This window comes from Drosophila santomea, chromosome 3R, assembly GCF_016746245.2.
Source record: "Drosophila santomea strain STO CAGO 1482 chromosome 3R, Prin_Dsan_1.1, whole genome shotgun sequence".
Lineage (NCBI taxonomy): Eukaryota > Metazoa > Arthropoda > Insecta > Diptera > Drosophilidae > Drosophila > Drosophila santomea.
Window position 1 is genome coordinate 4103442 of NC_053019.2, and position 23857 is coordinate 4127298.

General features: G+C 41.5%; 7 protein-coding genes across 10 annotated transcripts in view; 5 read left to right on the forward strand and 2 right to left on the reverse strand.

The window, feature by feature from the left end:
* The window catches only part of LOC120454330 (chromatin-remodeling ATPase INO80), a 35959-nt gene extending 24458 nt beyond the window's left edge, over positions 1-11501 (reverse strand). The window contains exons 1-8 of one of the 2 annotated variants that reach the window (XM_039639538.2): positions 11116-11501; positions 10870-11063; positions 8567-10737; positions 8360-8500; positions 7649-7826; positions 7244-7584; positions 6917-7178; positions 6689-6856 (exon numbers count right to left, since the gene is read on the reverse strand). In XM_039639538.2, the coding sequence (XP_039495472.1) occupies positions 6689-6856; positions 6917-7178; positions 7244-7584; positions 7649-7826; positions 8360-8500; positions 8567-10737; positions 10870-11063; positions 11116-11395 (3735 nt within the window). In that variant the 5' untranslated portion in view covers positions 11396-11501. Of the gene's footprint in view, positions 1-6688; positions 6857-6916; positions 7179-7243; positions 7585-7639; positions 7827-8359; positions 8501-8566; positions 10738-10869; positions 11064-11115 lie in introns of both variants that reach the window. The other variant, XM_039639537.1, reaches the window with a different exon arrangement.
* LOC120454331 (putative serine protease K12H4.7) lies at positions 900-2740 on the forward strand. The gene is made up of 5 exons (XM_039639539.2): positions 900-1147; positions 1207-1388; positions 1451-1918; positions 1975-2156; positions 2220-2740. Exons 1-5 carry the CDS (start codon positions 926-928, stop codon positions 2621-2623), a joined length of 1458 nt encoding a protein of 485 aa, XP_039495473.1. The 5' UTR covers positions 900-925; the 3' UTR covers positions 2624-2740.
* On the reverse strand, positions 5391-6602 carry LOC120454334. 2 transcript variants are annotated; one of them, XM_039639543.2, is made up of 2 exons: positions 6412-6544; positions 5391-6349 (listed from the first exon to the last, which is right to left on the reverse strand). In XM_039639543.2, the coding sequence occupies exon 2, from the start codon at positions 6264-6266 to the stop codon at positions 5511-5513; it is 756 nt and encodes a 251-aa protein (XP_039495477.1). In that variant the 5' UTR covers positions 6267-6349; positions 6412-6544; the 3' UTR covers positions 5391-5510. The 2 variants fall into 2 exon arrangements, with proteins under 2 accessions (XP_039495477.1, XP_039495476.1); XM_039639542.2 differs by having other exon boundaries at positions 5391-6602.
* A 331-nt stretch (positions 11502-11832) lies between the features above and the next one.
* LOC120452856 (aprataxin-like protein) lies at positions 11833-14894 on the forward strand. Its single transcript, XM_039637297.1, is given in 6 exon segments — positions 11833-12162; positions 12233-12458; positions 12777-12958; positions 12961-12998; positions 13031-13268; positions 13323-14894. Coding segments are annotated over 6 exon segments (2085 nt in total). The 5' UTR covers positions 11833-12009; the 3' UTR covers positions 14571-14894.
* A 212-nt stretch (positions 14895-15106) lies between these two features.
* LOC120453659 (aprataxin-like protein) lies at positions 15107-16810 on the forward strand. Of its 2 annotated transcripts, none has more exons than XM_039638453.2 (3): positions 15107-15350; positions 15408-15633; positions 15709-15940. In XM_039638453.2, the coding sequence occupies exons 1-3, from the start codon at positions 15198-15200 to the stop codon at positions 15804-15806; spliced, it is 477 nt and encodes a 158-aa protein (XP_039494387.1). In that variant the 5' UTR covers positions 15107-15197; the 3' UTR covers positions 15807-15940. The 2 variants fall into 2 exon arrangements, with proteins under 2 accessions (XP_039494387.1, XP_039494386.1); XM_039638452.2 differs by having other exon boundaries at positions 15110-15350; positions 15743-16810.
* A 2682-nt stretch (positions 16811-19492) lies between these two features.
* On the forward strand, positions 19493-21294 carry LOC120453671 (putative serine protease K12H4.7). Its single transcript, XM_039638481.1, has 7 exons — positions 19493-19699; positions 19755-19936; positions 20001-20242; positions 20290-20521; positions 20587-20765; positions 20815-21126; positions 21191-21294. The coding sequence occupies exons 1-7, from the start codon at positions 19493-19495 to the stop codon at positions 21292-21294; spliced, it is 1458 nt and encodes a 485-aa protein (XP_039494415.1).
* Positions 21295-23126: 1832 nt separating this feature from the next.
* The window catches only part of LOC120452143 (IDLSRF-like peptide), a 38942-nt gene continuing 38211 nt past the window's right edge, over positions 23127-23857 (forward strand). Inside the window, exon 1 of the mRNA XM_039636233.1 lies at positions 23127-23196. The gene's annotated coding sequence lies outside the window, so the exon portion shown is untranslated. The remainder of the gene's footprint in view (positions 23197-23857) is intronic.

Below are 23857 nucleotides of genomic sequence, written 5' to 3' on the forward strand. Positions count from 1 at the left end.
CATCATTATATTACTATTGTCCACCCGTACAGATTTTTATTTTATAAATGAACGTTATAAAAAAAAAGTATATTAGTAGCTAATATTATTTTATTTATATTAATGTACTTATTTCTAACGTTATTCCTTTCTAAGCTTTACTAATAGTTTACTTTTTTGATAAGGCAAATATAACGTAACTTGCACTTACATAAAAATGAAAGAGAATGAAACTGATACCCTTTTCTTACATCATGGTAAGACCTTAGCTTATTGACCAAGGCACCTAAATAAGTAAATATTTGGTAACACAAAAATGGCCAATAAATTGCCACATTTGCTTATATAGGATTAGATTGACAAGAGTGGAAGATTGCAGGCACGTGTAAAAGTAAACTATTTAACAAAAAATTACATTTTTAAACTATTAAGAAAGTTAGTTACTATTAAGTAGTTAGAAATATTATTTCATATCACGTAATTAACTATTAGTCGACTGACTGCTGCATAACCGATTATATATTTATATGACTTATCTTATTAATTGGAGTCTCATTAAATTTTTAAAATCAAAAGTAACTTCCAAGAAAGAACTGTTCCAAGATATAAAGATTCGTATTCAGTAAAATTCAGCAAGGAAAATTGTCAAATAGTATCCATTAAATTATAAACCTAATTTACTACTTCCACCTGTTTTTTTTTCTAAGACAAGACACAAGACATTCTAATGAACCTAGCTCATTTAACGTGATGCAAGACATGATACAAACAAAGAACCCTCAACTTTATCAGTGTTATAAATTTTCGGATTTTTGTTTACTTTGCAATTCAGAGCCCAAAGGCCCTATCTAAGGTTAATGGGACTGTCAGTAGCGAATATTTCCCAATAAATAGTCGTCCATCGATGGAGGAAAATCATTCGCAAACTTGTGAACTATCCAGTAATATGAAGTATACACTAGTAGTACTCGCCCTACTTGCACCTCTGACTGCAGCAGCTAGTCTAGGTGGACAGAAACCGGAGGCCACTGCCTTCGTCAAATCCTTGAGAGAACTGCATCGAGGTCCACCAGTTGAACCAATGAAGACCAGGGCCAAGGTGGAGGAGCGCTGGATTACCCAGAAACTGGACAACTTTGATGATAGCAACAACGCCACCTGGCAGGATGTAAGGATAAGCTTGAAATGAAGTACAGTCAGCTTTACCAAAGTTCTTTTACTTCGCAGCGAATCTATATTAATAACAAGTACTTTGTGGATGGCTCTCCCATCTTCATCTACTTGGGAGGCGAGTGGGCTATCGATCCCAGTGGGATTAGCTCTGGACTCTGGAAGGACATTGCTAAGCAGCACAACGGCTCCCTCCTCTACACTGAACATCGCTTCTTTGGCGAGAGCATCCCTATAACGTGAGTAATGACATTATTACAAAGTTCCTTTGAACTAAAGTAATACAACTGGTCACCTTTAGTCCTCTGTCCACCGAGAACCTGGCAAAGTACCAGAGCGTGGAGCAGGCTCTGGCTGATGTAATTAACGTGATTGCCACGCTGAAGCAGGAGGACAAGTACAAGGACTCTAAGGTTGTGGTCTCTGGATGCTCCTACTCGGCCACCATGGCCACTTGGATCAGGAAGCTGTATCCCGAAATTATCAGGGGCAGCTGGGCCTCATCTGCTCCGATCCTGGCTAAGGTGAACTTCAAGGACTACATGAAGGTGGTCGGCGAGTCGTACGCTACCCTTGGAGGACAATATTGCTATGATCTGATCGATAACGCCACCTCTTACTATGAGAACCTTTTCGAGATTGGCAACGGCACTCAGGCTGCGAAGGAATTGAACCTGTGCTCCAACTTTGATGTAAACAGCGATCAGGACCGTTGGCAGATCTTCAGCACTATAGCGAACATTTTTGCTGGCATTGCTCAGTACCAAAAGTAGGTGATACGAAACAAACTAATGGATGTATTAATAATTCATTATTTACCAATAGACCGGAGAACTATGATATTCCCACATACTGCTCTATTTTGCGAGAGTTCAGTGATGACGATTCTGTTGCTTTGTCCAAATTCATTAATTGGAAAATCAATGAGCATTCAGGAGCTTGCCTTAGCACGACCTTCAAGGGATCTGTTGGCTACTACGAATGGTCTAAGGATAACTACCAAGATAGTACGTGGTTTTTATTTTAAGCATAATATAACTTTGTTATAACTAAGTTTTTAACTCTTTTAGGTGACTTGCCCTGGGTTTTCCAGACCTGCAGCGAGTTCGGATGGTTCCAGTCTTCCGGCAGCAGAAGCCAACCTTTTGGATCTACTTTTCCGGCCTCTCTCTATGAGGACACCTGTGAGGGCGTCTTTGGATCGAAATACGACTCGGATGGCATCCACGCTAATGTCCGCGCAACCAACGATGACTTCGGTGGCCTGAACGTAAACGCCACCAATATCTACTTTGTGCAGGGAGCTCTTGACGGTTGGAGCAAGGTGGGTGCTGGAGTTGCCCAGGGAGCCACCATTATTCCCTACGCCTCCCATTGCCCCGATACTGGATCGATCAGTGCCACCGATAGTGCGGAACTGGTGGCCTCCAAGAAGAAGTTAATCAAGCTAGTGGGCCAATGGCTGGAGGACTAATATCTCGAAAGATGATTTTAATTAGTTTAGAAGATTTTATCAGTTTTTTGTTTTGTTTTAAAACTATAATTATTAAACCACCAGTGATTGGAGCTAATAAACCGAATATTAAACATATAAAATGTATAATTTTTCTAACATTAAGACCAAATCGCCTTCAAAGAGACCGTTCATAAACTTATCAATTTTGTTTAATTACATAAACTTATCAGTACTCACTTATAACAAAACTTATATTTATACCCGTTACTCGTAGAGTATGAGGGTTTACTAGATTCGTTGAAAAGTATGTAACAGGCAGAAGGAAGCGTTTCCGACCATATAAAGTATATTCTTAATATTAGTCATGTAAATTTCTATGGATTTTTCCAAAAACTTTTTGCCACGCCCACTCTAACGCCCACAAACCGCCAAAAACTGTCAGTGTTGAAGACTCTCCTTCGCACTTCCACTAGCTTAGTAACGGGTATCAGATAGTCGGGGAACTCGACTATAGCGTACTCTCTTGTTTTAACCTTATAACTAGCCTCTATAGTTCAGATGAGAGTCTTATCTAAAGCGGCCACTTGTCCTCTGCACAATTAAGAAATAAATTAAGTGGGCTATTCTCTAAAAAAGCAAGTAGTTTTCAGAGTGTCCATAGAATATGAAGATCTCTCAACTTGAAATCGCTTAGTAAGGACAGTCGCAAAACACGTAGACACAAAGCTTTCTGTTTCTAAAACAGGTAAGCCAATTAATTATACTTTCAGCAGCGGCAGATTTCCAAATATGATGCAATAAAGACTGTAAATTTATGTAGCTCACAAATCCATCAAAATCTTCGAAGAGGTGTGACCACTCCGACAGTCTAGCACGGACATAGCCGGGCCCGAAAAAGTAAGGAAAGATGGTCTGCGGAGGAAGAGCGGACTCCTACACCCAATGAATTGCACTAAATTCAGAAACGTGCTGGGCATATCAAGATCTATGGACAGCCGGCTACTTAAAGACTTTGCATTGCTTTAGAAAATGTCATAAATCTTGCTGTTCGAAGCCGAATCGAGTCACGCATTATAATGACCTGGGCAGATCCATTTAACAAGTCCCAAGTGAACTTGTTTTCAACAATACAATTTGCTTATAAATAGCATAAAATACAATTAAATCGTAGGTCTCATTTCATTTAAAATGTAAGTGGTACAGTTTTTACTTCCTCTTTAAAATTGTTCTAATCATTTCGGGCTTGGTCGAATATTGGAGAAGGAGGGCAAACGAAAGGCCGAAGGAATACCAAAAATTTTAAGTTTTTGGTCAAATTATTCCGGTATGCGCCAAATACATGAACGGGAAATACCTTTGTTCTTGTTGAAAGGCCCCAAAGGGAAGGGGACGAGTAAGGGGAAAAACTCTTTCCAATGGTGTTTGAGAAACTATATCGAGAAATAAATGAAAATTCTTGCCATAGTTTAAGGGTTTGTGGAAATTGATTGATGTTTGAGTTATGTGATTTTTTAGCCTTGCAGGAAGTTGAAAAATTCCTCTATTTAGCTTGTTGATGTGCTTATAAACACATTTTTTTTTTTTTTAACTTTCAACGAAATTGTTTATTTGACTAGCGTACTATTACCCTTATTGGACAACTTAATCTAATCTGAAATAATATAAACACATAAAATTATAAATAAGTTTAAGCCTGTGGCCACTAAATATTCTTATATAAAATAATAAGTCCAGATATATCGCTGAAAGTGCGACATTGGCATGAAGGATAATTCTGAGTCATCGCGATGAAACTTCCCATCCCACGATTATTTATAAAAGGTCTCGGAAGCCGGCTTCAAAGATCCGCTGATGGCGAACAATCAGCCAGCTAAAATACCAACATCGAATTAGTCAACACAAAACATAAACCTGAGCAAGTGAGACGGGGAGACCGATCCGGGAAAAGAACTGAGCCTGAGAAACTGGCTATAAAGTGACAGGAGCTGAAACCAAATTACTTTTGGCCAGGGTGAGCAAATAACAAATCAAATCCGGTGACAAAATGATTTAGGAACCAGGCGAAAATGTTCACACGAATCACACGAACTCTGGGCCAGAACCACTAAAATCGAACAAGAAATGCTTGGGGAGAAACATGGTAAGATTCTGTTCGATATTGTATCCTTTTCGGTTGAGAATTCTTCTACGTGGTCGCTGGACGCGAATTGGTGGATCTCATTGTTGCGCGGCGATAAAGATCACACGAGTAAATCATGGTCTGCCGCCACTCACTCCCAGCTCATCCCCATCTCCATCCCAATCCGCAACCCAACCCGTCACCACCCCTTGCTCAAGATTCAACCTCGATTGCCGCAGTGCATGAACAAGTAGTTTAGCAAATGAATACAAGAGCCACACAGGGTTTTTCCGCCTTCGAGATCGGGACAATGGCAAAGGAATTTCTCTCTATACTGACGTGTAAAATATTATCCTAAAGCTGTCTATAAATCATCAAGTGAAAGGGGAACTATTACTGCACTGTAGAGAACTAAGAATAAGGAACTGCATAAGGAAAAATGTATAACAAAGATTTTAGAAGTCATAGTATCTATATATAAAATTAATTAGTCTTTCCATTTTTGTCCCAGTTTGTATATATTTGTCGTTTGAGTACCTACTCAAAGCCGCCCTCCTAAGTCTTGCGAAAACTGTGATAATAGAGTTATCAAAATACACTTTCAAAGGAAAAAGAGAATATACTTTACAAATAACTATATAAATCAAAAAATGATATCATAACGAAGTCGTAGAGAGGTCGTAAGTTTGTTATTATGGAAAAACTGTAGGAAACACATTATATAATTTAAGTTCACTTTGATAATTTGATATAACTTAGGATTTTCGTCTACTGGACTGATTTAAGCTACTGGACACGCACGTTGTCATAGATCTTTACGACATCTTCATCTTGAAGAAGCGCTGTACGAAACTCCTGGTAGCGGGCCATTTGTCGATCATTTAAATCCACGAGCGGCTTGTTTGGACAGTGGCCCACCTCCTTGTTTATAATCTTATAGTTGCACTGCCTTAGTTTGTACGTAACCTCTTGGAGGTCCAGAGGTCGACACTTGAACAAAACAGACCCTTTTCCCAAATCGGTAATGGCGCTATCGGTTGCTTTGCACCACAGAGCATCTGTTCGCAACGTTTGATTAAATTCCTCAAAACTTAAAGGGGTTTTGCTAGGCAATGTGGCCTCAATCAAGCCAGTTTCGTTAAACAAATGTCTATTAAAGAAGCGCGTTTTGTTTTGCCGAAGTAAAGAGGCCAAACGCAGCTTCAGGTTGGACAGATTATCCGTCCGGATCTTGCAAACCATGGCAACCAATTGGCGCCCATAGTCCATGGGTATACTATAAGTGTGTTGATTCCTCTCACTCAACTCGCACTCTTTCAGAATTCGCTGCACACGACTGTATGGCAACTTTAAGGGAGACAGTCGAGCCCTCAGCTCGAAATTCTTCTCGGGATCGATGGAACCTCCCCCTCGATGCACCGCCAATCGAAGCTCGTTGGCCAGTATTAACTCTTCTGATAAGTCCTGATCAAACTGAGCCTGTTTGGACCTTAGTGGAAAGCTGCAAACGGAGGTCGTACTCGGGATCTTTTCTCCATACATCGGAGCCCATCGTACACGCTTTACGCTGGGTATCTCGGGATTATTCAGCAGCTCCAAGTCCAAGCCATTACGCTTATCGTTCTCTAATTTAGGGGAATTACTACGTATTAGGCTCGGCTTTGGTCTGTAAGGAGTAACGCTGGACTTAAGCTGATGAAGTTTCGTGTTCTTCGTCTTGTCCATGGGTTCTAAGCAACGGGTGTGGTGCATTTGGAATGAGCTTAAAATTTTGCCTACTTAAAATTATTGTTTGAAATGAATTGGTTTTAGGTAATGCAATCGAAATTTCGGAGAGCGTATAAGTGAAAAGTTTTCAAAAGGCACTAATATACTTCACAAGGAAAACAAAAAAAACATTTTTGACAAGATAAACCTTTTTAAATAGCACGGTAAAAATAATTTGGCATTATGTATGAACTCACCGTATCAGCGGCTGTCAAATTAATTCCCAGACCTCCGGCTCTCGTTGACAACAAGAACACAAAGATATCTGCTCTAGTTTGAAAATCGGCAACCATATCGCGACGAGCGGAAATCTTGCTTGAACCATCCAGGCGCATATAGCGATGTTTGCGGTGCCACATGTACTCCTAGGCATTTTATCACACAATTAAACTTGACAATAAGCGCTAGAAGTTTATTTAACATACCTCTAGCAAGTCAATCATCTTGGTCATCTGCGAGTATATGAGTACTCGATGTCCATTCGCCTTCAGCCGAGTGAGCAAGGTGTCCAGAACAAAAAGCTTGCCGGCGTCGGTAATCAGGGTTTCCTTGTCGGGCACCACAATTGAGGACCATCCACTATAAGGCTTGCACACGGCCAATCCACTAAAGACGAGATCCCTGCCCTGGTTGTTCTCACACTGATTGTGTCGAATCTGAGCCCACGCTGCAGACCGACTCTCGCAGCTACCATGGAAATATAAAACGAAAGTAAAAAACAGATCCAATTGTAGAAGTCATTTTAAACTCACTATAAATATCTGTGCACAGCTTGAACTTTCTGTCCCAAATCATAAAGTAGTCGTGGCATGGAAAGCGGTTCGCATAGGTATTTTCTAGGTTTTCGTGGGCGATGCGGAAACTCCGGTAGCAGCAGCAGCGTTGTCACCTTTACATCGCTTTTGGCATTTGACTTTGTTTGTACCTCCACAGACTCGATTTCCAGCTTTGGCTTGGACACGTCCTCCATCTCCTCGATCAACAACGTTTTTTCCTTAAGAATCTTTGACCGAATTACACGGTGTTCGATGGTTTCCTGCATGTTGTACGTAAAGTAATCGCCAAAGGCGTAAATGCTGCTTTCGTTGGCGGTCTTTAAAAATAAATTTTTGTATAAGTTATTCGTCTAAAAAATTAAAACCTATTACGGATTTTACCATTGCTGTGAATACAAAGTTCTTAAGGACACTGTTTGGTGGCATATAGTCGAGAACTAGTATGTTTTCCAGCATCGGCTCCAACAGTTGATATCTACTGTCCGGCTGCTTTTTCCACCAAAATCGACGGTAGGCCAGTAGTGGGTATTTCTCCAAAACTCTTTGATAATGCAAAAGACTGTCGGAATTCAAATAGAGGCATTGTAAATATTTAATTGTATTGTATATCAAAGAAAAGATCACGCTATTTTGAGATCCTCCTCTACCATATACCCGTTACTCAATTAAAAAACAAGAGAGAACGCTATAGTCGAGTTCCCCGACTATCTGATACCCGTTACTCAGCTGTCAGCGTTTTGTGGGCGTAAGTTTTTCAAAAGTGTGGGCGTGGCAGTATTGGGCGGTTTGTGGGCGTTAGAGTGGGCAACATGAATCGACAAACTTGCGCTGCGTCTATGTCTCTGGAGTTTGTATGCTTAGTCTCAACTTTCTAGCTTTTGTAGTTCCTGAGATCTCAGCGTTCATACGGGCGGACAGAGGGACGGACATGGCCAGATCGACTCGGCTATTGATCAGTATATATATACTCTACGAGTAAAGGGTATAAAAAGGGTTGGCATATCGTGGCAAACTTTTGGGTCGGATTCGCTACGTTTGAACGAGTTTAGTATACCCTTCGAATCTACAATTAACAGGTATAATATTACTTACAAATCTATCAGTCCATTCAAGGTTACTTCTACCATATCTCCCACAGATAAATCACAAAGACGGGTAAATCCAAAACAACTATTCACGTTCACATCCTCAAAAAGAGACCTTTGCATGTATTCCGATTTAAATATATTGAACCTGCGGATGGCCAGTCGGGGAATACGAATTAAAATATGATACAATCCTCAAAACCTATCTACTTACCGGTTATAAAGCAAGTGCTTTCGACTTGGCAGCATTCTATGTATAAGTCCTTCCTCGTAAACCAATCTGGGAATAGTATATTCCGCACATCGCATAAAGAACGGACTTTTTGCGTCCCTTCTCTCAAACAGCTCAGGATGATTACATACCTTGCGAAATTGCATGACCAGATTCATCAGATTTGATGCCGAAGAAGATGATGAAGTAGTAGTGGATCCACTAGTCAGGTGAAGCAGATCCTCAATGCGGATCTTCTGCTTCAGCGCCCTGTAAAGCAACTTTTGACGAATGGTCAGCGGACAATAGACCATGATCTCAATTTTATCCGACAGCTCGTTCTCCACATCCTTCTTTATCCGCCTCAACATAAAGGGTTTCAGGATCATGTGAAGTCTGGAAATTTGCTTCTCATCAATTCCCGTTTTGTTTTCTGCATGTGATTCAATATCTTTGGAGAACCACTCGTTGAACTCATCATGGGAATCAAACAACGTAGGCATGATAAAGTGCAGCAGAGCCCATAGCTCTGCCATGCTGTTCTGGATAGGAGTGCCACTGAGAAGCAATCGATTACGACAACTGAAGCCCAGTAAAAGCTTCCAACGCTGCGAGGCGGCGCTTTTAATGGCCTGTGCCTCATCTAAAACCATGTACTGCCACTTGATCCGGTTGAAATACTTGTAATCGCTGACCACCAGCTGGTAAGAAGTAATTACCACATGAAAGCTGGCATCGCGAGTGTGTAAATGCTTTTGGTCCCAAAACTGGCGCAGGATCTTACGTTCGCTAGGTGAGCCCCAGTATGGTACCACCTTAAAGTCGGGCACAAATCTAGACATCTCTTGTTGCCAATTATGAAGAGTAGATGCAGGTGAGATTATTAGAAAGGGACCCCACACTCCGTAGTGCTCGGCTATGTGGCAAAGAAAAGCTATCGATTGGACAGTCTTTCCCAAACCCATTTCATCTGCGAGGATGCCACTGATTCCCTGATCGTAGATGTTTGCTAGCCAAGTCATGCCCTTGATTTGGTAACCCTTGAGAGTTCCCTTAAACATTTTGGGTTGCGGTAGGTCCTTCATCTCGGGTCGGGGTTCTGGTTTTATATCCTCCCCACTTTCCTGCTCTTTTTTCTCTTCCTCTTTCTCCTTCTTTTTTACAAAGACATCAAATGCCCTGGTTTTGTCAAGATCTCTTTGCATGGCTGCCTCGGCATTCTCCTGAGCCAAAAGTTTCATTTCTCCCACGTCATAGTCATCTTGAGCCGCCAACCTGGCATTGGTCTCCTCATCCAATTGGCTAAGAATGCGCAGCTGATCCTCTTCGCTGCCCTGGCCCAGTTTCTTCGACATGAAGTGGGCATACAGCTCAGTTTGAGTGATCAGGAAGTTGAGCTTACGCTGCTGGCGTTTCACCTCAATAAGTTCTACGTCCTGTTTTCTCTGTTCCTCCGCCTCTTTCTCTTGCTTGCGCCGCTGATCCCGCTCCACGCGTTCGTACCGCTTCCAATAAGCAAGCATTTCCCTGGTAAGCCGCTTGGCACGCCACACAGTTTCCTTCATGATCCTTTGGGAATTGATAGCACGCTGTCGCACCACTTTGGCGCACATGCCAGCCACCCTTTTACAATTAGCCAGCATCTCCTTGTGATTATTACTCTTGATGCGTTGCAGTCTGCCGGATTCCTTCTTAGACATGATCTGCCAGATGCGCCGACGACGAGCGGCCAAAGCCGCTGGGTTCTTTCGCTTTCGCCGAATTTTTGTTACTTGGCCCTCGGTGCCGCCCTCCACATTTACCTCCTCCTCGATTTCTTCCTCCTCTGGGTAATCCAACGCCAAGCTGGCAAGTTCTCTTTTGTAGTCAACCTCGCCACCATCTTCGTCTTCGTCTTCGTTGTTGGGTAGCGTGTCACCAAATGTATATTTACCCAGCTCTGACGGAGGCACCTCACCTGATTCTGGTGATCCCAGGTTGTCTTGCTTCTTGCGGCCTCTTCTTCTCTGTTTGGGTGGTTTTGGTCCAGCTTGGGCCTCAGCCAAACGGGCCAGAAGTATTTCCTGTTTGGTGCGTCGACGCCTTTTGCGTACTCCTGCAGTCGCCAGCTGACGCTCGGCAAAGATGTCGTGGTTGGACAGCAAGCCGCTGCCATAGTATGCATACTGCGCGTTCTGAAAGGGATTAAATCAGTTAACGCATATCTTTTTTTTCCCTATTCCAATTCGAAATACCATCCATCAACTTATTTACCTATTATACATTGACTGCAAAACAAACCCACATGACACATCTACATCACTCACCGTGGCCTTTTTGTAGTAGTTCTTCCGCTGACGCTGTTCTCGGACGTGCTCCCTCAGCAGTTGCTGCACATACTCATCTTCGGTGATGGTGGGATCATCGCTTTCCGTGTCGCTCAGGAGAAGATCGTAAAGCCACTCCCGATCGCTCGTTAGCTCGTTGAAGTTATAAAGTTGTGCTTTCACACTTTGTCGCTCTGTTAAGGTAAACTTTAGAAGGTGTATAATTTGCCTCCGATACCTACTCACCTTCCTTGCTGGCCAACAGACGACTCTTCCGCTTACTGGACTGCTTCATTCGGACCACGCCCACGGTGGAGGAGTCGTCTGAGTCCTGTACATCCTGTTCCCTCTTGACCACATGCTCGTCGTCAGTTTCCTCGTTGCTACTTAGTGGCTTCCGCAAGGTTCTTTTGGCCATGTTCATGAAGGGTCGCATGTTGAGGGCCGCCTCCAAGCGCTGGATGTGCAGCGGCTCCGCCATGGCTCGGGGACGCGGCTGGGGCGCCAGCACGGGCTTGGCTTCCATGGCAGCAGCGATTTTAGTCAGCTTTCAAACACAATTATCACGTAATTTCGCTATTTATTCGGCATGCATAGAGGTAAACAACAGTATGACCGCGGCGGGATCGGCAAAAAAATACCAACGAGTGACCCTCACATCTGAAACTATCGCCATTTGCACAGTGGGCGTATATATATAATTTTTATGATTTAAGTTTTATTTGTAATACAACATTGGTTAACATGTTGACAACGTTGCGAAAATAAAAATAAATGCGTACGCACTAATTTTGTTTGCCGTATTTAATCAGTTCTACCAAAGACATTAGAATATTATTATAATTATAATTATTATAATGTCTTTGGTTCTACGCTTCTGAGCCCACCAATAATTTGTTTCTGGTGGAAAATATCGCAGGCAGCGTCAGCTCTAGAGGTTTTCCAGCACTGCCAGCCAGCTGTTAGAGTTTTTGGTTTTGTTTTCAGTTAACAATTAAATAACTTGCGTACTTCCTTTTTAAATAGAGTATTTAATTAAACAAACGTCAAAAAATAGATCTAACTCGGGTATCAAATACGTAGAAAACTATTAAGCCCGCGTTGCTGCCATTTTAACCAAATTCGGCACTAGCATTTGTTATGTCGTGGTCAAATGCACTTGTCAAAGAAATCTTAAAACCAGAAAGTTTGATAATTTCATCAGAAATCGCAGTGGTTATAGCAGACAAGTTTCCCAAGGCGAGGCATCACTACCTGGTGTTGCCCTTGGCAGATATTCCCAGCATCTTTCACGTAAGCAAAGATTTATCCTTAAACGGTTTGCAATCTCCAAATAACTATGAACATACTCTGATCCATTTAGTTGAACCGCAGCCATCTGCCGCTCTTGGAGGAGCTTCATCTTCTGGCCAGGAACGTTGTGGAGGTGAAAGGGGTGCACTGGCAGGACTTCAACGTGGGGTTCCACGCGGAGCCGAGTATGCAAAGGCTCCATTTGCACGTCGTTTCCAGGGACTTTGTATCACCCAGTTTGAAGAACAAAAAGCATTGGAACTCATTCAACACCGAGCTCTTTGTGCCCTACACAAGTAAGGCTTTTGAAGCTGGCTTTATGCGGCAACAGGAGCACCATGAGCAAACAAAAGAAATCTAATACTCTGGTTAGATAGTTAATAGAGATATACAGGCGGTGCCATTTTTAGAACATCATCTTCTTCAATAAGAGTGCCTTTTTCAGTTAAGAATATGGTTTGCAAACTGCCTAAAGACAACCGACTTTGGCATCCATTCATTAATTTCAAAACTCCTTAAATTTGAAGATTGTCTGGATCATTTTCTGCCTAGTATTCCATTCTATACTTCCTTTTGCTAATCTACATGTACATACACATACATTATTTTTTTAGAACTGTATGCCCAACTGGAGAAGGAGAATAGCATTTCGAGACTTTCGAAATCACTGAAAGACGAGCTGCTGGCCAAGCCACTTATTTGTAATCAGTGCGAGTTTGTGCCGAAAAATTTGCCAACACTCAAGGAGCATCTGGTGGGGCACCTCCAAGATCCAAAATCCATTCGCAAGCGAACTACCAGTGAGAACTAGGGAACCAGTTCCTCCCCATAACAGAGCCGAGAAGTCAGCTGGGCTGAATTCAGGCAGGCACAACTTATATTAATTTGATTTCGGGGATTTCAACGAATACAAAATACAAATCGAATCTATTAAAATGGAGGTGGATAAATTGAAATATGTCCGAGATGAGCTGAAGCGCAAGCTAAGTGATAAGAGAAACTTTCTCATCGAGAGTGATCGGGCGGTGGTCATTAAAGTAGATTTTCCCAAATCGCAATACCACTTTCGGGTGGTGGCCAAGGATGAGTTCAGGGATATAACTAAGGTAGGTTGTGTCAGAAACTTGAATTAACTATTCATTCTCCTTCCCTATAATCAGTTAACCGAAGAGCAGCTGCCCTTGCTGGATCACATGATGGATCTAGCGAATCAAATAATCGAGAAGCAGGAGCACCTGGAGTCGCGTAACTTTCGCATAGGTTTCAAAGTCAACACCTTCTGGAATCGTCTAAATCTACATGTTATTTCTGACGACTTTTATTCCATGGCCATGAAGCATCCAAGGCACTGGAATAGTTTTAATACAGAGCTATTTATGCCTTTTCAAATGGTGCACATGATGCTCAGTGTGCAGGGATCCATTGAACCCATTCCGGAAGAGAGGCACAAAGAGTTGCAGGATCAGAAGCCATTACTTTGCAACCAGTGCGATTTTGTTACCGATCTGCTGCTGGACCTAAAGGCTCACCTGTATCAGCACTGGATGCGTAAGGAAGGCGAGCGTGAGCAGAAGAAAAAAATGGATAAAATAATGGAAATGATAAATGAGACTAGGCTGGATGAGGTGGCTAAACCGGAGCCGCTTCCTGAAAAGCCAGATCAAGCTCAGCCAGTGGCTGATATTGCCCGGAATCCCAATCAAATTCCAAGAAGCCTCTTAACGCCACAACAACAGCAGGGCAAGCAGCAGGCCCAAGGTGGTTACGTCAAGTACGTGTACGGACCTCCAGTCAACATGATGAATCAGAACAATCCCAACAATCCATTCCGGAACACTCCGTCTCTTAATATACAATCTCTGAATCCGCGTCAACCCAATAACTTCAATTATAGACACCCTGGCTTTGGGCCTCGTGGACCTATGCCACTTCAAGGTTCAAGGGCTCCTTGGAGTGGTCCGCGCTTTCAGCCTAATCAACATCAGAACCGATTCCGTTTTCCGGGATCCAACGCGCCGCGTCAACCTAATCGAATGGCGCAGCCTGGCCCTCAGCAATTTCAAAAATGTGCACCGACAGGTGGTCAAGCTGGACCGCCAGGTCAGCAACAGGGAGTTAGACCAAAATGGAATCCAACACATGCCTCCGATTCTCAGCATCCAAATCAGAAATCTAAGCCCCAAAACCGCCCGAATGCCTTTCATGCCAAGCAACAATCTGATAATCAACAGACTACCCAGCATCCAAATCAAAACAAGAATCCCAATCAAGTTAAAAGCCAAACACCTAATAACCCACAAAATCGAAAGAAGCCGTATCAACAGAAAAATCGGCAGCAATACGCGGGCAATCATCAGAATCAAGGTGCTAATAATGCCGCACCTTCAATTAATTCCAACCAAGCTTAGGATCATTTATCATCCTATTGATACAATTCCCACTACCAAACAGCAGTTGGCAAACTACCAGAAAGACTCTAGATTCGGAAAAAACGATCCCAAATTGATTTTTTGAAGGGAATCATGACTTCGGGCGTAATACCACACCACTAATCTCTAATTAGATAGGAACTATTGGATTTAAAAGCTAACTCTTTCCTAGTAAATGTGAAACATTAAAAAAAACTGAATCAATTTATACATAAGTACATATATACATTGCCAAACTATAAAACTATTTTTGTAATCCTTGCATATGTCTGTTAAAATAAATTCGTATTGAAACGCCAAAAATCTGATATCTTATTTAACTAACTATGTATATATTCGGGAGCTGATTTAAATGGATTAAAAGGAGTAAAAAAAAATAAAATAAAAAATAAAAATAAATTAATGTAGAAAGTATTCCTTTATTTTCATTTGATTTAATTGCTCAGAAGAACTATCGAAAGGGAAAATATCGGATCAGAGTTCCACCTTAAGACGTGTTCTTCCGTTTTCCAACACCTAGCTGCCAGCTGTTCGAGTTATTGTTTTCAGTACACATTGTAAAATGACTTACTTTAACTTAAGCTAAGCGGATGACCAGAATTCGACATGTCTTGGCAGTACGGATTAATTAGAGACATGTCGAGGACCGACTATCTGATTACTTCGTCGGAATTCGGTGTAGTCATGCCAGACAAGTTTCCCAAGGCAAAGCACCACTATCTGGTCCTTCCAAGGGAAGATATTCCTAGTATTTTTCATGTAAGTTAATGCCAGCAAAAACTACGCAAGAGCTAAAAAATAACTTATATCTTTTAGCTTAACCGGACCCATCTGCCGCTTTTGAGGGAGCTTTATCATCTGGCGCAGAAGGCTGTCAAATTACGAGGAGTTACTTGGGAGGACTTCCAGGTGGGATTTCATGCCGAACCTAGCTTGCAAAGGCTCCACTTGCATGTCATCTCCAAGGACTTCGTATCACCGTGTATGAAGACCAAGAAACATTGGAACGCGCACAACACCGAACTATTTGTTCCCTACGAAAGTAAGAAAACTACGAAAACAAAAAGACTTGTGGGCGCATATCCCATTTAATTTATAAAAACCAATTTTTTATAAGATTTTTGTACGTTTTGGAATCTGTTATCTTTTAGAACTGTGCGTTCATCTGGAGATGGAAAACTGTTTTTCACGACTGCCAAAATCGCTAGTAGATGAGCTGCTATCGCAGCCTCTGATTTGTAACCAATGCAAGTTTGCCCCGGAATCGCTTTTGGACTTAAAGGCCCACCTGTTTTACCACTGGCATAGTCGAAAAAAGGAGCATGAACAGAAGCACATAATAGATGGAATAAGTAAAATGTCGTTCCGAAACACTCCGCCAAAACATATCCAAGCGATGACTCCGCCTCAACTCAATCAGTTGAACCATAGGCCGCTTCTACCTATGTATCACGGACCTAGGGCTTTTGGGAATGGTCATTACTTTTCACCTTCTCAAAGAAAGGTCTGCACTAGGACCCCGGGAAACAAAGGTTTCCGACCACCTCCACCCATAAACGCCCCACCTCATTATACAAAAAAAACTTTTGCTGGAGAGAGAACTGTGCAAAACGGTCAAGAAAACGGAGCGATCCCGAGACGAATACCGAAAACGGATGAAAACAAGAACCAACAGGTTACACAGGAGCCCATTCAGCAGAATTTGAATTCTCAACAGCCTAATCAGGATTCCAATCAACAGAGTAGTTCGAACTCACAGATAGCTCAACAACAAAGCTACAATATTCAGCAGAAAAATACGCATGAGGTGAATTCGAAAAACACACATAATCAAATTCGTCAAAATACCAGTGAAAGTTCGACTGTCCAGAATCAAAGAGCAAAACAGTTAAATCGTAAGATTCTGCAGCCACATCCAGGCCTAAAAGTTATTCAAGTGAATGGCGAGAACAACAATTTTAAAAATGATACAAATTTTAATCAACAAAACGAGAATAAAAACAAGAGAAGTGGAAGAAGAAAAAAAAAGAAATCAGCTGGGATTCCTCAGAACAAAGAATGTATCGTTTCACCACCCCCAAACGATTAGAATTTATCCTGTAATCCTGTAATAGTAACTAATTAAGGATTTTACAAATTTTTGACCTAATTTATAATGCTGTAAAATAAATATATAGGAGAAAATATACCTATAAATAAATTTTAAAAATGGCACTCCATATTTCTATTAATCTCAATAAGCAATATCTTAGAAATTCCTTGAAGTTTTGTAATGAAGATATCGCTTTAATTTTCACTTTGCCACCCATCCACATTCTGCGCTCGATTAAAGTGCTCTGGCCAACTGGAAAAACAGCCACCCACGGCTAATTAAGCAGTCACCGAGGAGAATCAGCATCACTGCTCCTCCCCCAGCGCCAGTTTGAACTCTTATTAAATTATGATTCTGAATTCGAAAAGTGGACGAAGTTTGTCGGATACCCAGTTCCCATGGGAGAAGGGTAACTTTACTGTGGATACCCGCTTGAAGTGGAATGTTTCCAGACCGGGAAAATGTGACTGTCAACAACAAAGTATTATTTCTAACATTTATACACTAAATTGGACTTTAATGTTGTGAACTCTAGTCATGCTATGCTATTCTTATTTGCCTCCATCAGATTATATTCTTCTGTGAAATGACAGCGCCACTTAATAATTTATACTCTAATTAGTTAATTTACAGTAAATGTCATATGCTATGCTCATCAGCCATTCGTCTTGCGCTTTACAAGGCGAAATATAAGCTAAGAGGGAACAAACCCACTTGCCGTTCCTAGAAGCTAATACACATCGGGCTCTTAACAAGAGCAGAGGCAACATTCAAGGCAACATCCCTGAGTCCGACGAGGTCCTCGTGTGTTTGTTGCACTAATTTAAATTCGCACCCGCTTCTTTAGTGTGTCACAGTGTCAAGGTGTTCGAAAGCTGGCACTGGTTCTAAAGCCACAGCCTCATCGATATGCCTCGGGGTTGAACTTGTCTCCACTTTGAGGCTCTAGTTTCGGTGAGAAATCAACAGCTCCATTAAAGCTATCTCTCCTAGCCTTGCCACCTGTTATGTCTCGAGCAACAGGAGGCCATTCATAAAGGACGTTACTTTAGAGCATTGCGGCCAGAGAGAAAGGCTCCCTGGGAGGATTCCCTGTGAGTACCACTCGATTTGAGTACATTTTCCAAGCGCATGCTCGCAGACGAAAGCTTTTCAGGGTTGACAAGAAGAGTTCCCTGTGAGGGGTAAATACGCGCCTGAATTGGCTTTATGTTAAATTACCTGTTTAATGATCTGGAGATCTTGTTAATAAGGTGTTAAACGTTTTCAGTGCAAGTATCTGTATCTGCTTACCCTGGCAGTACTATATTATTTTCGAGAGTATTGGGAAATACTTGAAGCATATTGTATAAGAAAATACTTTTAATTGCAAGTTACTGCTCCTTTGGCTCAAGCAGATTTAATTCCTTTTCTGACACCCAAGGATATCTCAAAAATGGATTCTGTAATAAATATGCATATGAGAGAACCCTTATTGGGTGCCGAATGGAATTGTGGCTTTTGAGCTCATCTGGAATGTTGCCACGTATGTAAAATGTTGTTTACATGATGATGATTTTGGCCAGCCAATTTCTGAAACATTTGTCTGCTCCGTGGACTCTTCTCATGGTGAATAATCCTTTTCTCCGCCATTACGCTCCACCTCGGTGTGTGTAAACCAACTGAGTAAATAGGCGGCTTAACATCAATTGCTCGATTCAACCAATTTGCAATTTTTTCGGGGCAGAAATTATAACGAATGAAAGAATAACAACAACGACAAAGAGCCTCAATAATAACAACTTTTCATAGCGCCCCCTTTGCTGTTAAGAGCCCCCAAGGAAATAGGGTTGGTATCCTGGGATATTTTATATGTTATACAATAGGCACTGCACTTTAGTAAATTGCAATTTAATCGGTGGATTTATGTTATATTAAGAATTATTTATTATCTGTCTAAAACCCGTATTTATGAATTCAAAAGAATTTAAAGCTAAAAAAGTAATACTTTTACATTTATTTATACCTATACCCCCTTTTTTACAAAGATCGAAAAACATGCAGAATCAATGCAGCAAGAAGTTTTCCATTAATCCCTTGTCGCTTCACGTTAAAAGAGTTATGCTCTCATATGTTTTCCCGTTTTGACTTTCGATTTCAGCCATCCTTTTGCTTCAAATGCACAGGACAAGCGCTTGCACGGCGGGAGTGCTGCATCGCATTGTGCTGAGTACGGGGCGTATGAGTAATATGCCAATTACACATTTTGTGCATTCTCCTGTAGCTTGCTCGCGCAGCTGCTTACATTTCCGTTTACGTTTCCTTTTTTCCGCGTCAGCGCTATAAAAATATTTTTGTTTATTCAACTTTTTTGTGTCGCCTGTACCTTCTCAGCCACGTGGGTGTTATTTGAGTGGGTGTTTGTTTATCCTTCTGCAGCGGCAATGCGTATACGAGGTGGTGGCTGGAAGCGGCTTTGAGCCGTATAAAGTGGTCTAAGCTTGCCAGACGATTTAGAAAAGCAAAAGTAGTAAAATTTGCAAAGCTCTTTGAATGTAACTGAAACTGACGTGGGCGTAAATATAAAATCGAAAAGAAACGTATAAAAATGTAATTCATATATGTAAATCAAGTTTACAGTCCTCTTTATTCTGAATCAGTTAAGTGGTGTTAAAGTTTTATCAGTTCTTGCAACAAAATTTGCATTTACCTTGGTCTGTAAATTCCATATCTCATTTAAATATGCATGGCTTTTTTTCATAGGGGTATATCGCTTATATAATAAAGTGTGAACTACTAATTTCAGCTTATTTTAACAGAGGTATTCAACATGAAGTGGTTTAATTGGGCTGTGCAAATTTGTTGGATGCCCAGTTTTTTGGCTACCTTCAATCCTTATAAAAGAAATGTGGAGTTGCTTAATCACGAACCAGTAATAAAAATATGTTCAAAAAACGAATTGGCTTCTGTGGAGGAACTTTGGCTAGACCAGAAAGTGGATCATTTTGATAAGCACAACAACAAAACCTGGAAAATGGTAGCAATTTATAACAAAATTATTTTGAATGTAAAAATACATAGTTATGTTTTAGCGTTATTACAGTAATGCCAAGTATTTCAAGCCCCAAGGACCCATTTACATATTTGTGGGAGGAGAATGGAGAATCAGTCCGGGATTATTGAGCACTGGATTAACCCACGATATGGCAGTGGAAAACTCTGGAATGCTCTTCTACACTGAGCACCGCTATTATGGGCTCAGTTTACCTTTTGGGTGAGTAAAAATAAATTCAATGAAAGGAATAATTTAAGAATATTATTTATACTTAAATTATCAGCAATGAGAGCTATCGACCGAATAACCTCAAGAAACTAAGCCTTCATCAATCATTTGCTGACTTGGCTCACTTCATACGCCACCAGAAGTCAAATAGTCCCGAAATGGAAGACTCCAAAGTCATTTTGGTGGGCGGCTCTTATTCGGGCAGCTTGGTGGCCTGGATGACTCAACTGTATCCGGATTTAATAGCTGCCAGCTGGGCCTCCAGTGCTCCATTATTGGCGAAAGCCGATTTTTTTGGTAAGTGGGATGTTTTACAGAGACAATCTCTAATATTTAATCTTTAGAATACATGGAAATGGTCGGCAAATCAATTAACTTGAGCTATGGACACAACTGTTCTTTGCGAATCGAAAGGGGCTTTAAATTCTTGGTGAAGTTATTTGATGGCGATGAAATTCAGGAGCTGCTTTATAATCTTAATGGCTGCAAGGGTTATAGATCCAAGAATCCTTTAGATAGGGCAGCTTTCTTCAATGGGCTGGGAAACTATTTTGCTTTAGTGGTGCAAAGTTATAGGTGAGTTATAAACTATACTTAATATTGCCATACTTATAAAAATGTATATTTTTAACATTTATAAGTGCTTATATACCCCGGCTATGTGAGACTTTGATGAATTTAGGTTCCGATGATGAGCTGGCATTCATAGAGTTCTTAATACTGCTTTATTCTGAAGGAAGGCGCTCCATTGCTTGCCAGGACTTTGGATACTCTTCCATGCTAGAACTTTTCTCTGGGGATTCAGATGAAAGTTCGGAAAGTAAGCAAAACCGCAGCAAATTATTGTTTGATTAAATTTTGTTTTCCAGCTCGTGCTTGGTTTTATCAAACCTGCAATGAATTCGGCTGGTACACAACTACAAAATCCTATTCATCCGCGTCCCAAACCTTTGCCAATCAGGTGCCCTTGGGCTACTTCAACCAACTTTGCCAGGATGCGTTTGGAGCGGAGCAGACTGCCCAGCAATTGGCCCAGGGCGTTGAGCAGACGAATAGCCAATTCGGCGGATACGGGTTCAATCAGAGCGAGCGTTATGCTCAGGTAATCTTCACGCATGGCGAACTGGATCCGTGGAGTGCTCTTGGGCATCGAAAGGGTGACCAGGCAATAGTCCTGACGGGTGAGTCCTTGGTTGGTTTTAAATGATTGAAAGACCCCGCTTAGTTTTGTGCCACGTGCCACAGGCTACTCGCACGTCGAGGATTTGGCCAGCATCCAGGTGACGGACAGCGTGGAGATGAATCTGGCCAAGCTGCGTGTTATGTCCTTTCTGCGACGCCACATATGAATCATACTGGGTCCACACATTTAGATCCACTCGAATAAATTATTAAACTAACAAATGCGCCGTGTGATGAGCCCATTTGAAAATGTCAGGGGAGCAGTTTCTCGTGTCCTTTTGCAAACAAAGTGATAAATTGAGTGATGCTTGGACACTAAGTGATATGTCTGGTCCGTTGGGTTGCGTAAACAATTTTCCCGAATGCGGCATTCTTGTTGATTAGGAAATTGCACTTGTCCTTTGGCTTGTGCATTTTCTCCTGTTTGTTTGTCTTGGCTTGATTGGTTGATTAAGGGATTCATTGAGTGGACGCCTATGACACCTAGCCTGGCCAAGTTGATATATATTATTTTATTATTCTCTTACGCTATTACAACATAACCAAAATCAAATTCAAAATTCTGATAGTTTTAGGTTCTCATATACACGTTGCAAATCAAATTTAAAGATGTAGTTTCCCTTTTCCATAATTAACTAAGAATCAAAGTCTGGGAATAAAATATACCATGTCCAAAACTACATTTATTTTCTTTTGGGAAAAGCCTTTAATTAAGTAATTTAACCAAGAACGCCCAACGACAGGTGTCGGAAAAACGAGCCATATTTTTGTTTATTATCCGCCCTCGGAAAAGCTTCTACTGTCGCATTTCGCATTTGAGTGCAACGCCAACGCTTCGAGGACGTCGTCGAATCAGCGTCACCTGCTGGTCTGCGTGGGCGCCCAGGAAAGTCGCCCGGTTGGAACCAAAAACTATTGGATACATTCTTAGGATCAACGGGATTTACGGGACTTACGGGGGAAATGGGTGGCTCCACGGATAGTTGCGTGGGCAGACCAAATGGGGCGGGCCGGCATTCGGAGCTTCCTCTCTCTTGATGGCTCTCATTCACTCCAAAGTTCGTATTTACATTTATACCACTGTTGCTTGGCCATTTCTACATCGGTTTTGGCCCTGTTTTACTGCTAAGACCACGACCAGGCGGATTCTGTTGGCGCTAATTGGTATTTGTTGCTTCATTTATTGGCCACATTACGAGTAGATGAGCTTCGGCTTGGCTTAAGCTTAAGTGGAGAAAGGATTATCAAGGTTCAGAGAGTTGAAGGTTCCAAAGCTATATGTATGTTTCTGGATTGAATTACTTCAGCAAATATTACACAAGTTCATTGAAAATTTAGAAAGTTTTTAAAGTTGTTTTGATCCTTCAGTTTTTATGCTGAAAGTTTCATACTATGGCACCGTGGTGTTTTTTAGTTTCAACAGCTTTTAAAGGGTTTGCACTAAAGTTAACGTAAAGTATAAAAAGGCGTATTTTCTTAATTTTCATGTTCTTTACTACTATTACTATATTAAGAAATAATCGTGACATATAAGTTTAAAATAAATTTAACGTTTAATGTTTCTTTAAAGATAATTGTTAATATATTCAATTTTAAATATAAATTTACATTTATATATTTACAAAATATATATTTATATTTTGAAATTCCACCTAAATGAAACATTCATGTATCAATTTCAAGTTCCTTGCGGGGGCCCATCCCGCGGTGTGGGTGAGATGAGAACCGCTCCTGGCCACCAGCCAGAAGCCATCAACGCAACCAACGAAATATGGCCCAGAGCAGGTGCCCGAGCCCTGCAAGTGACATTGAGAGCACGGCAAAGAGCGAATGCCGCGGGGAAAACCAAACCGCAGAAGGGAAGCGCAAGAGAGAGGCTACTGGCTTTCCACTCGTCCGGGAAATTCACTCGACAAGGACTCGTGTGTAGGCGGCGACGAGGCTCAAGTTGAGTGGCGGAAAAGTGCATAAAAGACGAACGCAATCCGCTCAACGCTTCAGTCGAGTTTGAAACTTACACTCAAGCGGAGTTGTAAATAGTAGTTCGAGTTGTTGGCTCGTACTCAAACGTACTGTAACACATTTATGCATTTAAGATAATCCAGCCCTTGAGAAAACACAAGAAAAATATACTGTTACCAGAAAAGAAATACAATATAAATGTCAAAATGATTTCCAAATGACGCGTGTGCTATTACATGACTTGTGACATTTAACCGTTTAAAATTGTGTGGAAAAACTGTTAAGGAAACCCAGGCCCACAAAGCCAAATCGCCACGAAATTTGAGTTGAAAAGGAAAATCTGTGTGTGCGGAAAATTGCTTCTTTACGGCTCCGCTCTGTTGCTCTTCATTACCTTTACGCTATACCTACCAGCCGCCACTCCCCCAATTTTCTCGGATTTTTGTACATTTTTTTCAAGCCTAGGCCTCGTTAGTCTTGTCCCGCTTCCATGATTCACGTTGCGTATACGCCGTGTGGCGTCTGGTGGTTAGGGTGTGCGAGAGTGTGTGTGTGTGCGAAAGTCGGTGGTGTGCGTGTGCCTTGAATAACAACACGCAGTTGTTGATTGTTCCCAACTTCCTTGGGCTCTTGTTGCCGGGCCGCGCCCGCCCCTATTGTCCCTAGCCTCTGGCTTTTCTGGCTGCTGTTAAATTATGCATTAAGAACCCCAAACCCGCACAAAGGAGAAAGTGAATGTAAAGAAATGGAAATGGTTTAAAAATACTG